Below are 17,625 nucleotides of genomic sequence, written 5' to 3' on the forward strand. Positions count from 1 at the left end.
GGCTAGTTAGGGTTAGGGCTAAGGGATTAGGGCTAAGGGGTTAGGGTTAGGGAGTTAGGGCTAAGGATTAGGGTTAGGGGTAGGGTTAGGGTTAGGGTTAGGGGGCTAGGGTTAGGGTTAGGGGTTAGGGTTAGGGGTTAGGGTTAGGGGGTTAGGGTTAGGGTTAGGGCTAGGGTTAGGGGGTTAGGGTTAGGGCTACCACTCAGTTGACCCATTTATCCCCTCCACCAATCAAATCTGATCACGTGATTTCTCTCAGCCAATCAGAATCTTCCGGGCTATCTAGGCTGCTTATACTACTTATGGTGCATATCTCAGCATTTTGTAAAACTGTAAGTATCAGGTTAAAAAAAATGAGGAAAAAAATATGCAATCACCGTTAGTCTGGTGGTTCCAAAATATAATTTTTTTACAGATCCCAAGGCCGTTGGATATGGTCAGGTATACAGACATGGAATTCCGTGGCTGGGAGAAGGACTTTTGATTGCAGGTGGTGCCAAATGGAAACGCTCAAGACGTCTACTCACCCCTGCCTTCCATTTTGACATCTTGAAACCATATCTCAAGATCTTTAAGTCGTGTGCAAATATCCTAGTGGTATGCCGTTTCAGATATCCATGATTTTTAATCTGAGCAGCTGATGTTCTAATTCTATTAAATAGATTATGTAGGTTATCATATACCTATCTTTTGTCTGATTTCTGATTTGGTATCTCTTGCCTATTTGTCTTTTGGGTTGTTAATCTCTAATAACGTAGACTTTCAGATATGACGAATGTTTCATCAGTTTTTAATGACTTTGGTTTAAAATGTAAGATGAGTCAAAATACTTTCTTGTCATGCAAGCTGTCACATCTTGAAAGAGTAAAGAGATAACCTTAAGGATTCTTGTTTAGAATATTAATATTGAAATTAAATGTATATTTAAAACGTCAGCGTGAGAAGCCCTATAGTGTTAAGAAATAATAAATGTCTTCCTGACGGTTGTATGTAGCCTTACACATGCAAACATAACTTCTTCAATATATTTTTTTATATATTGTTATTAAAAGTAGGTACATGTATTCAATATGAAAAAATCATTTATCATCTTTTTATTTACTATACTGACATATCAAATTATCCCCTGCGCAAAAAATGCATAAACACGCTAATATATCATTTGAATTTCTTTGTCAGAATTCTGGTCTTTTAATTGCTCTAATTAATGTATAATTGATATAACCTTCAGAAAAATATAAAGATTCAGTCAGAAAAAGGTGACAGTGTGGAGATTTTCAGCTTGGTCAGTTCTTGTACCTTAGACATTATACTCAGATGTGCTTTCTCATACGAGTCAGATTGTCAAAACAGGTTTGGAATCAAAACTTTACTAAATCAATTTTCGTATACAAAAAAAAAGATTTAAACAAAACAATCAGTGTTTCATATTTTTAACCTCGATAGTTAATTCAAAGCACCAATATTAAATTTTGATATATATTTATAAGCTGCCCGTCTTTGAAAAGTCACTCTAAATAAACAACACGCTTTTGAGGGGTTTTCTTTTCAAATATTGTTAAGTAACTTCTACACATTAAAAAGCAAAAAGTAAAGGTAGACTTTCAAGATAAACAAGACATTGTGCTTTATATTTTACACACTTCTCGGTAATAAATATTTTCAGTATTTAGACAATTAGCATGTTAAAATGATTTGGCAAACTAATTAATTACAGTATTTTATTTCAATCTAATGAATTTTTTGAAGTAAAGAAAGAAATCCATATATCCAAGCTGTGTATGATTTGACATTGGAATGGACACGTAGAAACGGGTAATTTTTGAAAATAATGTTTCTATTACGGCAAAAAAATTTTATAAAATATATACGAAATAGATTTACTCTACTCTCTTATTTATCTAAAAGTATATTCAAGTTAAGTGAATTATCTTGTTCTTTTGTAGTTCTCCATGGCTTTATTCAGATTTTATTTATAATCTAACAAAAGGTGGAAAGAAATTCAAGGAAAATTGTGATTTTGTGCATAAAGTAGCAGATGACGTCATTGAAAAACGTCGCCAAGCTCTGGTAGGTGACTTTTTTCAAATGAAATGAAATAAGTATGGGCGTTTTTTTTATGCCCCACCTATGATTTTTGGATAAACAAAATGTATTTGTTAATTTAATTTATGCACATGTTTTTCATGATTGTGTAATGCTTGTCATTTTGTATAAATAGCTTTTTTGCATGATTTCTTTTGTCATTAATTATTAGATCAAAATAAATGATATTTTTTCAATTCAAACTATCGTCATTTGTTTTTGCAATATCAAACGAAGAAAAACTATTGTCAGTGTATTTGCATAAAATATTTTTGAAGCTTCAGAAAGATGACGAAGTTTCATCAAAGAAATACCTGGACTTTCTCGACATTTTATTGACTGCCAGAGACGAAGATGGTAACCGTATGTCAAAGGAAGATATACGTAATAAAGTGGACACATTTATGTTTGAGGGTTTGCTGTTAACATGTTTATTCCAAATTAGCATAAATATTTATATCAGCTGTATATCCAGAGACAAGAATTATCAAACTCTATTGCTGTCTCTGGCAACACAACAAAGCAAAGATTACATAATCAAAATTAAAATATTCAAATTCAGGTTCAAAGTTCATAGTACGGAGGTCAAAATTCACAAATTCCATCTCACAAGCGATAAAAACCTTGACCCTGCGAGGTGCAGAAGTCAAGCACTTATTTACATATATCTAAATCCAAGGTTTACTTTTAATTTTTCATGAATTACATCACTGCGTATAAGGATAGTTACTTAGTGCCGCTCGTTTGCGCACATCTCAGCTGGAAAAGAAAAGTAGAGTCAGATTCTATAAATCCACATTATTTTTTGTGTACTGCAGGAATGATGCAAGGTTTGCTCTTAGAATAAAAATTAATCTCTTTCACATCTTAAGGTATCCGACCCATGAAAGGACATAATTTTCTAATCTTAAATATCCATCTCGTATTGAAAACTCTGAAAGAAGGATATGGAGATAATCAACAGTATTCAATATCAAAGTCCAGAAAACAATACAAAATAGGAGTAGAGCAAACACAGACCTCCGAAACATCAGAGGTTTGATCAGATGCCATGAAGGAGTGAGCATCCCCTGCTGATCGACCACACCCGCCGTGTGCTCCTTGTCGTGACCGGGAAATAACGGGAAAATCCGTCGTCAATTCAGTATATAAATAATGGACTAATGAAAAACGCCAGTAAGCATTTGTCTCAATGTTAAATTGTATTTGCTGACAAGGTCATTGTATCGTCCATAGAATTTACGAAATGGACTTTAAACGAGACTGTTGTGAACTAATTCAAAGCAGTTAGAGTAGAAGAGGATTTACGAGGAGAAATTTTCAAAAATATGATTACCCAAGTAGTAATTAATAAATTAAGATTGCATTGAGGTCTATGGGAACAGCTAATTTTTTTAGATAAAAAATTGAATACTATGAATTACAAAAAAATGATATGGTCGAAAGATGTATGTAGTTATTTAGAATAGAAAACGATTAAAAATTAATTTTTCAGCAGATAGATTTTTAAAAAATGAATCTTATTAATTAAAAGCAAAGGGGGAAATTCTTCAAAGACGGGTCAAGGTAAAAAATTAGGACACGTTCCGCTCTTACATATTGACACTAAAACACCGAGTATTCAGCCAATATATACTAGTATCTGTTATGCATTCAGATTCATTGAATTTGAGGCTATTATGGATAGGATACCTTAAGACATGCAAGTTGGAACAAAGAATATACATAGCTGTTCCTTAGATCATATCCAATGAATTTCTTGAAAGCCCAAAATTTTGTGAGCTTGAATACTTTTGGCTGGTTCCTTCTGTTGTTTCATTTGTCGATAGTTTTATCTCAAAAGTCCAACATGTTGAAGTAATGATTAGATTTAAATATGTCATGTTTAGATTTATATCTGCTTTGAGTCTTCATCTAAAAATACAAGAAACAAAAAAAAAAAACCAGTATCTATTCTAAATGGATATTGTGGGTAGGTGTTTCAGATGAATAATACACAATAACAAGAACAAAATTTTTTACCGACCCAAATCAATGCTGGAAAAATAAAAAGGAAGCTTCAACCAAAGCGCCCTAAAGTGTTTATTTTAAATGGGACAATAATAACTAAATATTTAACAAGGAAGATAACAATTAAGAATAAGTACTGAGATTAAGGTAAGGCATTTATGCATTTTATTTCGATAACAACATCTAATTCAGGAGGAATTATCTGTGAATAATAAATCAGAGAGTATCGTGCCTGCATCATGTAAATGAAAATTTTAAATGCCACAGTTTCTTTCGTTTTAATTAGTTGCATTGAGGTTCTTCGATAAAAGTACCTTCGAAATTTTTTTTTTTTTTTGCAATATGAAGTTTGCAAATTTCAATGACTGAAACGGTACATACCAATTAATATGTGATAAGTTATGAACATTTGGACAAAACAAGTACAAGTTAAACATTTTTGGAGAAAGAAAACTGACACACTGCCTTATGTGTTAACATTTAAGGAATGTTTTAAAGTTTTGTGTGAGTTATTGGTGTGTAAATCACACAGACTTGTCAACTAGGCATATGCCCATATGCAAGTAGCGCGCTTCATGAAATATGCCTACGTGCAAGTCTGTGTGATTTACACACCAATAATTCACACTAAACTTAAAAAACATTCCTTTTATTTACATTTTACATGTTAGAAAACACCAAAAATATACTCAATATTTGAATTTCTCGCTGCCCTATATCGTTGTATTTTTACTAAAATGAATGAAGCTGTGGTCTCATTGAGACGTAGCGTTAGCGCGAAATTCTCCGTGTTTATTTCTACGCGTTAGTATACACGAAAATTGTTTTAAAGTAAATTTCACAGTTGACTTAGAAGAAAAACACATGGAATTTTGCTATTTGCTTTGAATTAATTAATCTTTTCTGCTTTTGTGTGCATTATGTATGCTAGAAGTACATGTAACATTTCAGCTTCATCGTCAAATTTGTTAACTAGTAAAATAGCTTTTATTGTACCTTAAACAGGTCACGATACCACAGCTAGCGCCATCTCTTGGATCCTGTATTCCTTGGCAGAGCACCCGAATCATCAGAAGCAATGCCAGGAGGAAATTGACAGGGTTGTCAGTAAAACCAAGTCTGGAGAACTCGAATGGTATTACTTTAAGACAAATGTCAGCTTTTCCCTGGGAGAGAGAGAGAGAGAGAGAGAGAGAGAGAGAGAGAGAGAGAGAGAGAGAGAGAGAGAGAGAGAGAGAGAGAGTCTGGAATTCATGAATAAGATTATGTAATTAATTTGTAATAATAGTTCTTTATAAACGTTTCATTTTCCAACAGAAATGAATTCAAGTAATGCATATACCAATGTAAATATAAATATTTAATATCAAAATATCAATTCAGGAAGGATCTAGAGAGATTGGAGTACCTTACACGATGTATCAAAGAAGGAATGCGGCTACATACACCTGTCCCTTTGATCATTAGAAACAATCAGTCTACTATCACTGTGGATAATGAAGTTGTCCCAGCTGGAAGTACGATACTCATCAATATTTACAGTTTACACCACAATGCTGAAATTTGGGGAGAGGACCACATGAAATTTAAACCTGAAAGATTCACAAAAGAAAATATGGAAAAGAGAGACTCGTTTGCATTTTGTCCATTTTCCGCTGGTCCCAGGTAAACTAAGTATAATTGATAATAGTTTTATTTTTTCCTTATTCTTTGTCATGATTGACTTAGTACATGACAGAATTCAAATTTTATCATAAATTACAGAAACTGCATAGGACAAAATTTTGCCATGAGCGAGGAAAAGATAGTTTTAGCAACTCTTCTTCAAAGGTAAACTCGGAAAACAACTATGAAAGATGTTATACATTTGTTGGCATTTTACTGACTGTTTGCTTTTCATTAAGTGTTAGTTTATTATTAATAACAAAGTGTTTTAGTTGAAGTGTTGAAACTAGAAAATTTTGAGTAATTATATATTTATAAACTGTCCTTAAGGTTTACGTTTACCGTGGATGAAAAACACATTGTTGAGAAGCAGGTGTTAGTAGTAATGCGAGCTAAAAATGGCATTAAACTGTTTGCTATTCCAAGGTGAACTACGTCTCCACTGTCAACTTCAATGCTGATGTCCGGTTGGCCAGATGGACATTCAAAGTTCTTCTTGTATGAAAATGAACCTCAATTTTTTTTACGATAAATATGGGAAGAAAATATTTAAAAATAAATAATGTCATAAGTTTATCCTTAAATTTTAAAAGTATAATAAAAAAAATATTCAAGATAAACTTGTTTTTATTTTTGAGTTCTTCAAATTTACATGACGGACCTGTATGAAGGGATACGGGGAAATTAAATATAGCATTATAGTATACAGGGCATCGTTTTCCAGAAACAAATTATCCGGAACTTCACTTTCCGGACGATTTGCTTTTCAAACAGAATTATGATTTATGTCTACAAATAGTAATAAAATATTTTTTTCTTCAACCGGGACCTTCATTAATAGGGAAAATTTTGTTGGGAATACAAAAACCGCGATTTTGGAGGCTTGACTGTATACATATTGAAATTATATCGAAATATTAAGTGATAAAACAGCACATTCCGGTACCTTTTGTACGGTAGAATTAATTGAAGCTAAGATTATTAGATTCTAAGATTCTGAGTAAACCTTTCAACATCTAAATAGAATGAATAATCTACAAAAAAATATCAAATGGATATTACCTAGACAGATCTATATTCTTCAGCACATCTTTTTTCTTATGTATGACCATATGGGCGTACTTTTCATCATCTACCAACTGATGAATTTAGAACACTTTAATTTCTGTTTCTGAACATGTTTTTGGTAAAAAGACATAAATTATGTATAGAGCTTGAGATTCTTTTATGCGTCGACATTTAAAAAGACGGTACGCTGCAACTCGCAGAAGGATAAAACGTACGCTCAACTAGGACATCGGGTCGCCCGCAAATAGTTCGTCATTTTGCGTAGTAATAAAATTAACATTTTAGGAAATCTTCAGGCATTAAAGGCACAAAAGTAAATTCATCGATATCAATACGATACGGTGACCTCAGGTCACCTTATATATGGATTGAATTTTATATGATAGAGAGTTTTCTTTGTCTTACTCCAAAATAATAATATTTATTACTTTATACAGATCTACTTTCTAATATATATATTAGCAGAAACATGAAAGTAATTAGGGGGACCAGAGAAACCTTATATTATACATCAGTAGGGGGACCAGTGGTCACTTTATATTGAACATCATTAGAGGGATCATAGGTCATCTTACATTTTAAATTGATAGGGGGCCAATTTTTATTTTTATTGCACATCATAAGGGGGACCAGAGGTCACTTTATATTGTACACCAATACCGGGACCAGTGGTCATCTATTATTTGTACTGTACATCAGTAGAGGGAACAAAGATCACCTTATATATATTGTCCATCAGTAGGGGGACCAGAGGTCACCTTATATTGTACAGTATATCAGTAGTGGAGCCAGAGGTCGCCTTATAATGTACATCAGTAGGGGGACCGGAGGTCACCTTATATTGAACATAAATAAGGAGACCAGATGTCACCTTACATTGAACATCAGTAGGGGGACCAGAGGACACCTTATATTGTACATCATTTAGGGGACCAGAGGTCACATTATATTGTGCATCAGTACGGGGACCAGAGGTCACCTAATATTGTACTGTACATCAGTAGAGGGAACAAAGACCACCTTATATATATTGTACATCAGTAGGGGGACCAGAGGTCACCTTATATTGTACATCAGTAGGGGGACCAGAGGTCACCTTATATTGTACATCAGTAGGGGGACCAGAGGTCACCTTATAGTGTACATCAATAAGGAGACCAGGGGTCACCTTATATTGTACATCAGTAGGGAGACAAGAGGTCACCTTATATTGTACATCAGTAGGGGGACCAGAGGTCACCTTATATTGTACATCAGTAGGGGGATCAGAGGACACCTTGCACCGTATATCATAAGGGGGACCAGAGGACACCTTATAATGTACATCAGTAGGAGGACCAGAGGTCACATTATACATGTATTGTGCATCAGTACGGGGACCAGAGGTCACCTAATATTGTACTGTACATCAGCAGAGGGAACAAAGACCACCTTATATATATATTGTACATCAGTAGGGGGACCAGAGGACACCTTATATTGTACATCAGTAGGGGGACCAGAGGTCACCTTATATTGTACATCACTAGGGGGACCAGAGGTCACCTTATATTGTACCTCAATAGGGGGACCAGAGGACACCATATATTGCACTTTACATCAGTAGGGGAACCAGAGGTCACCTTATATTGTACATCATTAGGGGACCAGATGACACCTTATAGTGTATATCAGTAGGGAGACCAGAGGTCATCTTATATTGTACATCAGTAGGGGGATCAGAGGACACCTTGCACTGTATATCATTAGGGGGACCAGAGGACACCTTATACTGTACGTCAGTTGGGGATCAGGGGTCACCTTCTATTGTACATCAGTAGGGGGATCAGAGGGCACCTTAAACTGTACATCAGTAGGGGGACCAGAGGACACATTATACTGTACATCAGTTGGGGGACCAGAGGACACCTTATATTGTACATCAGTAGCGGGACCAGAGGCCATCTTATACGAGGGTTGTTCAATAAATAAGGTCCTCGGTGCTCGGAATGAAGCAAAAGACGATTTTCAATAATTTAGTCATAATGATTTAACCTAATATTATCTTTTAATTAAAAACATGTCTGTAACATTTTTTATCCAATTTCTGATTTTTTTAGAACTCATTTTTTGGTATGACCCTTTGTATACTGGATTATGGCAGATCCTATGATTTCTTGGACTTGTTTCTTCCTTCTGAAAGGCGTTTTGTCAAGTTTGGAAAAGGAAACAAGTCAAGAGGCGAATGATCTGGCGAATATTGTTAATGCGAAAGAACATTAACTTTCTGTTTATCCCCAAGACTCCTTCACTCTTCAGGGCGTGCGGGTTTGGACGCTGTCATGAAAAAATCTAATATAGTGGTTCCTGATTCTCATTAACCTTTTGATTTTTTTGCAAAAAATTTGCTTTTTAGATTCCTCCAGATATTAAACTGCCTCCCCGAATACGAATTTGAACTACAAGACCACTAATATTTAAGAAAATTGCATATAAATCTGTCTTTGTGCTCTTGCAATTCTTTGCTCTTCTCAGGTCTTTGCTGACTTTGTCAAGTACATCTTACTGTAAATTTTGTTTTGAGGATTTTAAGCAATAGATTTAGGTTTCATTATCTGTTTGAAATTCAAGCAAACGTGGATAACTACAATTACTGATATTTTTTTTATTAATTGTTTAGATATTCTTACACGCAATCGTTTTCACTACTTTTTAAAACATAGGTGACTTTTGAGTACTAAGCTTTTTTTTACTGTCAAACGTTTCTTTAAAACAGTGTGAACTACTCCCGAAATGATGTTTATCAAAGAACTATATGCGGTATATTGCATATATTTGCCCCCAATTTTGAAAACTTCCTGAAATGTGCTGAATTCAATAAACTGTATGAGAAATATAATTTAACAGAAAATATTATAGTGTCAAAGCAGTGTATTCACAATTTTTGTTTTTATGACGTCACAAACTAGTCCGATTTTATATCCTTTTTCAGAAAGAGGACAAAATGGACAAAATTTCAACAATTTTAGCTTTAAAATTTATAGAGCGCAAGTTTGTTCAGGAACAATTTTGGCAAATTTCATTGATATTATCGTTCTACACATTGTATCAAAATATTGATCCTGAACACACATGCGCTCGGTGACTTTTACTCAAAATATCGACGAAATATGTACATTTTTCTGTAAAATTCATAAAAAAACTGAAATTTACGTCATGTTTGTGGCGTCATTACGTACAGATGGCGTTTTTACTAATGAAAATATTCAGTGCTTTGAAGTCAGCATATACTCCCCTGTTTAAGAACTTAATTAATTAAATATATCTCCATCAAAGTTTGATTTGAGGGCAAATATTGGTTATTACCGAATAAAGTTCTTTACAATGTGTTGTATAGTCAATCAAACACTATCAGTGATTATTTGTTGAAATTGGCAAACAGTATACTAGTATTAGTTGTTTAATTTTTCGTTGGCAAGGACGGTATCCATTTTTGATGCCCATTATATAATTTTTTATCTTTTAAATCCACCTGCTCAATTGCCTATAAAACAGACAGTGGTTGCTGTAAATTATATATATTTCAGTGAGTATTTCTTTGGGATTCTTAACAAATTTTACAGCGGCTTTAATGAATGGTTTAATTTCACTCTAGTTTACCGATTCTTTTTTTTTTAATGCAGTGTCTCCAATACCCTTGTTTTCCAGCTTCTCACAATGAAACTATGTGATGAAAAGTGGTCAAATAAACTGTTATAAATTCATCAAAGGTTCAATAATGAGAGAGAGTCAAGCTTAATGCCATATGATATCTGTATTGTATGTCACAGAGTTCAGGACATTATTTATTGAACATCCCTCGTTTTGTACATCAGTAGGAGGATCAATGATCACACTTTTTTGAACGACAATAAAGAAACCGGAAGGCACTTTATATTTTACATCAATAAGAAGACCACAGGTCATCTTATATTGTAAATCAACAGGGAGACCAGAAGACACCTAATATTTTACATAAATATTGAGACCAAAGGACTCCTTATTTGGTCACCTGAATCAACTCATGTGACTTATTGCTATATGTATTTTTTTCTGGCGTCGTGCGCTGAGCATTGTGCGTTAACATTCGAACATTTTCAGTTTTTCTCTGCTATCCCTCAACCATTTACAACCAATTTTGGCATAAATCATCTATGGGAGAAAGGGAGATTTTTAAATCATGGTCCCTGCCCTCCACCTCCTAAGGCAAGAAAGTAGGGGGCGAAACTACTACAATTTATGAAATCTTCAGAACTCTTCATTACTCATTGACATCAAGCCGTCGAACTGTTGGCATAATTATTATAAGCATTGACTCCTCTTCCAAAATTGTGAAATTCATTGTCCCAGGGTCAGGGGCCCTGGGGTTAGGACAGGGCTATAAAAATGTATATCGTGAAATGCATTTATTCTCCAAAGTTTTGAAATTCATGACCCAAAGGTCAGGGGTTCTGGTGATACGGTATAGGGCTATATAAATTGTGAAGTTAAAATTCATTGATTCTTTGAAAAATATTTATCTCTGCTCCTGGATATTAATTGCACTAACTATATAATTATAGTTATGATAAGCAAGGGAGCCTCTTCCAGTATTATAAATTTCAAGGCCCCTGGCTCATGGGTACCATTGATGGGTGGTGGCTCTTATTAAATACTGTAATTGAATTAATGCTTTGAAATTTGTTCTTTGGTATAAACCAATTTTTTTTATGAACAATGGTGCCTTTTCCAAAATTGTGAAATGCATGACCCCAGGATGAGGGTTTTTGTGGTCAATGGGCACTACTTATTATTGCTAATTATTATTGATTATTTGAAATGCACTTTTTTGTTCTCCTACGCTCTATATAGGTATTGAGTAGCCAAACTAAGCATGCTAAGTATATAGTTATGGTGAGCAATGGTGCTCTTTTTCAAAATTGCGAATGTCATGGCCACTGGTTCAAAGTGCGAACCAAATTCAATTGTTTTAAAGTTTTCAGATGATGTTCAGATGACCTATAAGACCCATAGGCCTCTTGTTATGTTCTTATAAGAGAAACTTTAGTATCCCGTTAATATGCATTTTATCTGTGAACTCTGGTTCGCCCTTATTCTCTTTTCCGATGGCTCCTTGTTAAGACGGGTCTAGATGCCGTATCTCTGCATTTATATAAATTTCATTTTATGTCTGGTTTCCTTAAAAATGTACAACAATGGGAACCACCGGTGTCCCTACTTATGTACAATATAAGGTGACATCTGGTTCCCCTTGTGTTGTAAAATATAAAGTAACCTTAGGTCCCCATAATGATCTACAGCATAGGGTTACCTCTGACCACCTATTGATGTATAAGGTGACCTCTGTTTCCCCCTATGATGTACAATATAATCTGACGTCTGGTCTTGTACAGTATAATGTGACCTCTGGTCCCCTCTCTGTTGAACAATATAACAGTGACCTTTAATCTCCATAATAAAATAAAATATAAGGTGACCTATGGTCAGCCTACTGATGTACAAGATTACTTAACCTCTGGTCCACCTAGAAACGAACATTAAAACTGACCTGAAGGCTCTGTCCCCCTACTAATGTACAATATAAGGTGACCCCTGGTCCCCCTACTGATGTACTGTACAATATAAGGTGACATCTGGTCCCCCTACTGATGTACTGTACAATATAAGGTGACCACTGGTCCCCCAACTGATGTACAATGTAAGATGACCTCTGGTCTCCCTACTGATGTACACTATAAGGTGTCCTCTGGACCCCTACTGATGTACAATATAAGGTGACCCCTGGTCTCCCTACTGATGTACACTATAAGTTGTCCTCTGGTCCCCTGACTGATGCACAATAAAAGATCACCTCTGATCCCCAGACTGAAGTACTGTACAATATAAGGTGACCACTGGTCCCCCTACTGATGTATAATTTAAGGTGATCTCTTGTCCCCCTACTGATATACAATATAAGGTTCCTCTGGTGCCCCTACTGATGTACAGTATTTAAGGTGTCCTCTGGTCCCCCTACTGATGTATAATATAAGGTGACCTCTGGTCCCGCTACTGATGTACAATATAAGGTGACTCCTGGTTCCCCTACTGATGTACAAAATAAGGTTGCCTCTGGTCCCCCCACTTATGTACAATATAAGGTGACTCCTGGTCCCCCTACTGATGTACAATATGAGGTGACCCCTGGTCTTCCTACTCATGTCCCCTAATGATGTACAATATAAGGTGACCTCTGGTCACCATACTGTTGTACAATATAAGGTGACCTCTGGTCCCCCTACTGCTGTACAATATAAGGTGGCCTCTGGTCCCCCTTATGATGCAGAACAGAAGATGACATCTGGTCTCCCTTTTGATGTAGAACAGAAAATGACATCTGGTCACCCTTTTGATGTACAATATAAGGTGACCTATGGTCACCCTGAAGGTGTACAATATACCTCTGGTCTTATTAACTTTTTGTTACCTCTGGCATCTGCATAAAGATTATGGGAACTGTAACTGGAATTTGAAGGATTAGTCAACTTGCTTTCTTCCAATACATTATATGTATCCAAAAACTAAATAACAATTGGTGCATTTTTAAAAGTTTTATTTCTTTTTTTTTAAATGTAGTTTTGAATGTTTTATGAATTTGATGTGTTATTTCCAGGAAAAGGGGAGGAGAACTCCATGCAGCCCCAAACTTCGCAATACAGGTGGTACATCTTCTTCGTAAAATAAATAAAATCAGGGGTTTACTAAAAAGTGTTAAAGTGATGAAGTCGCATATTGAAGCATAGAGAAGACAAAGGAGACATTAGATAATTTATTAACAAATAATTATTCCATTATGTTAAAGGATTGGTGAAAAGTCCGAGCGAAATGAAGAGGTAGGGGATGGTAGGGGGTAAGACTTCATCCTCCCCTAGCTTGTTAGAGATCTGCGAATGCAGAGACTGGAACATCGGCGTCGTTCACTCTGAGTCGCTTACTATTAGTAAGGGGATCAGAGGTTAGACACTGTGTTATATAGATACTATAACCTTACATGGAATTATAAAATCATAGGGGAGACCACATGTCACCCAACATAATCCATCAATGTCTTATACATGTATATCATATATCTTATAATATTGCAATTAATGTTGCTCAGCACCTCTCCCCCCTCTATCTTTTCTAATACCCATCCGATGGTTATTCCTATGACAAAAATAAATTTTCTGGGTTTTTTTACACTGTAACAAGGCTTCATATTATTACGATTTATTCTATTTTCACTTTACGTATACAACGCACTATATTTTGTAGCGGAGTAAACAGGCCCGATAGTCGTGAACTGAGCAGGGGACCTAAGGTCCTAGTTGAGCGTACCTTTTATCCTTCTGCGTGCAACTCATTAAAAACAACTTGATAAAATTTTATGATAGAATTTGCATTCTTTTCATACCACTCAAAAAGGTACAAACTTTCAGAATTCACAATATTTTAAGTTAAAAAGTTTGATTATTCCACTAATTCAAATGAATAATTATTGAAAATCTATAGAACGTCCAAGTGTACCTCGTGAACGTGTAAATCGTCTTTGTTTGGGACTCCATCTCCCATGCTATTCAAGCATGCGTACTTATCATAAGCAAAAATGCATGGATAGGATATGAAGTTAATGCCCACTTAGATTCCTCTGATGTATATGACTTTTACTGAGGTTTTCTGAGGCTAACATGGATTTCTGAAAGATGCTAATTACTTTCATTTTTCTGAAGGAAATGATATTCATGTTTCTCAAATTGTTGACGTCAACTTTATACCATTTTTCTTAACAATACACCGGTATTGGGCAAAATTGAAGGGAAAACAAACACGTTTTACTGCATTCCTGTTGTTATTTAAGTTATAGTGCAAGAGAAGAACAATTTATTTTTTAGAGGATACGGTTATAGTAACATTTAAGCTTCATTACTAAACATAGGTAATCAAAGATTACGAAGCTCACCTCGATGAATGTTATCAGATTAAGTAATGCAAATCTCACATCATATTTTCTTAACAGTTGGTTTTTATTCTGACAATAATATTCAAGCAAATTCTGTTTAAATAGGTCTTAAAGTTCATTGGGGATTGTCTTGTTCCAAAAACTTTAACTTCGTCAGATGTTTGGAAATTATTGGTCAGATCCAGCATCCGAAGCAAGTTTCAATTGTCCATCATCCATGCAAGTTTGGTCCGGGTAGGGCTTATCGTTACTTAGGAATAATCTAGTCACTAATCTGGTAAATGTAGGTCACATCCAGCATCCGAAGCAAATCTGGTAGTGTCCATCCCTACATGCATCATCCATGCAAGTTTGATCCGGGTAGAGCTTATATAGTTACATGGAAATAATCTAGTCACTAATCTGGTAAATGTAGGCCAGATCCAGCATCCGAAGCAAGTCTGATAGTGTCCATCCCTAGATGCATCATCCATGCAAGTTTGGTCCGGGTAGGGCTTATAGTTTCATGTACTTGGGAATGGACGTGCTTCAAAAACTTTAACCTGGTCAATTATCTGGAAAATGTAGGTCACATCCAGCATCCGAAGCAAGTCTGGTAGTGTCCATCCCTAGATGCATCATCCATGCAAGTTTGGTCCAGGTGTTCCTTGGGAATGGACCTGCTCCAAAAACTTTAACCTGGTCACTCATCTGGAAAATGTAGGTCACATCCAGCATCCGAAGCAAGGCTGGTAGTGTCCATCCCTAGATGCATCATCCATGCAAGTTTGGTCCAGGTAGGGCTTATAGTTACTTGGGAATGGACCTGCTCCTAAAACTTTAAGCGGGACGCCGACGCTAACGCCGACGCCGTTAGCATAAGCTCATCTCGACCTCGTCGAGGTGAGCTAAAAAGTAGCACTCGAGAGAGACGTTTAGTAACAAACAAATAGGATTACTGCTATAAATATTTTCTTGAAAATCACCAAAATAACAAGTAAACAATGTCTTTAAATTCTGACTACTAGTATTCGCCTTCAATGTGATTCATGGTTTGCGTGACTGAATTTACGTTCATAATAAGGTATTCCAAATTATTTATTAAAGAAACTGTATCAAATTAAAAGAAAGAAGAATTAAAGAAGTTCAAAATGAAATGTAATACAGACGAATATGAAAACAATAAAGTGATATTGATGTATGCCAGTTTTTAACTTCATCCCCTGCGAGGTGAAATTCATAATTTCAGGAACTTTTATGAATTGTTCATGAACATTCATGATGTGTTCATGAATGGTTCTTGACTGGTTCATAAAGATGGTTCATGAACTTTATTCATGAATATATTCATAAAATGTAGTTCATAAACAAATGATGAATATATATGAATATTGGTAATTTTTATTTTAAAGACAGAAAAAATGTAGAGTTCGAGGTATTATGAATGCTCATGAATTTTCATGAAGACTAAAATGACTGACAAAAATGATTGGCAGAAAACACTCATTACTCTCATAATACAACTTTTCATGCAAATGCAATTGTTGAACAAGCCCCTGGCATAATTTATATTTAATAACATTCTTTCACCAACTATCTGAAAAAATAAATCATGAAATCTAAACATTTCGTGTTTTTATTTGATTTTAATTAAACAAACACTGCATCACCATTGACAGCATTTTTTTCAAATTGATTATTTATGCTTCTTCATACTTTAAATAAAACAGTTATATTCATCATAATGTGCTTTAAATAATGTCGTTTTTCATCACACAACTTTGTTCGACCAAATTTTCTCTAACATCAAACTTTAAACAACTTGTTGGAAGATGAAACATTCCGGAAAAAGAACTTTGTGAGTTTCGTAAAAAACGTTTTCACCCATTCTCAATATAAGGGCACAAATGCCTCTCTGATTTTGTAAAAAATGAAGTTCAAGATAACAATTTTTCTATCAATTACCTTTGAAAGAAAGTATCTGAAGATTTTGTTTCCAGATTTTTTTCATCAAATTATAATACATGAAATAATGACAAGGCGATAAAGTAGAGGGTAATTTTATTCAGAAATGTAGCTTGAAATGTACGTTACTCTTTCTTCCATGTCCAAAAAAATATGTCAAAAAAAATGTAGTCATTAAAATCACAATTGGAATATCTCATTTTAACACCAGCACATCCTACCAACTCTGTCAGCAACATATTTTCTCGGCATACGAACGTGTGTTTGATTTTTCCTTTCAAAAAACAAAGGTTACTTTTTGATCCAGATGTGTAAAAACATTTTTTAAATATATGCTTTAAATTCTTCTCTCTGTTTTGTTAAGAGCGATCAGTTTGGAATCTTGTCATTTTTAATAGATACTGGAACCTAGCATGTACATGTAGTAAAATTCTATTTTGTAGTTACTGTCTTTTTTAACATATATCCATACCGATTTAGAAAACTATGTAAATGTAACGTACATTTCAAGAGATATTTCTGTTTAATAAAAAGCTTAAAATTCATCTAAAATTCATCTAAAAATTAATCGTTTGTTTCAGTTTATTCCAAAAAAGATTCTCTATGTAATCACATTGTGTTATATGTCACAATCACCACTATAAAGACACGATTGCCTCAGAATATGAGTAGGTAACGTACATTTCAAGCTTGTAATAATATGTAAATTAGTAATAAGAAAATATTGAAAAAAAAAGCAATTATTGACATAAAAATCATATCAATGAAGCCTTTTAAGGCAGTAATATAAGAAATCATAATGTAACAAACGAGGTTATTGTCATCAACTACATACTTACGTACTTCGGTAACGTTCA

At 34.7% G+C, this 17,625-nt stretch overlaps 1 protein-coding gene across 1 annotated transcript; it reads left to right on the forward strand.

Annotated features, from left to right (window-relative positions):
- Positions 1-383: 383 nt before the first annotated feature.
- LOC134250141 (leukotriene-B4 omega-hydroxylase 3-like) lies at positions 384-6,370 on the forward strand (the record flags this gene model as incomplete). Its single annotated transcript, XM_062732497.1, has 9 exons — positions 384-597; positions 1,232-1,353; positions 1,750-1,815; positions 1,947-2,070; positions 2,370-2,499; positions 5,101-5,230; positions 5,479-5,760; positions 5,860-5,925; positions 6,091-6,370. Coding segments are annotated over 9 exons (1,234 nt in total), but the record flags the coding sequence as incomplete, so codon positions are not given.
- Between the last annotated feature and the right edge of the window lie 11,255 nt (positions 6,371-17,625).

Source organism: Saccostrea cucullata, unplaced genomic scaffold (assembly GCF_032062105.1).
Source record: "Saccostrea cucullata isolate Sc308-1 unplaced genomic scaffold, CSIRO_AGI_Scuc_v1 ctg13369, whole genome shotgun sequence".
NCBI lineage: Eukaryota > Metazoa > Mollusca > Bivalvia > Ostreida > Ostreidae > Saccostrea > Saccostrea cuccullata.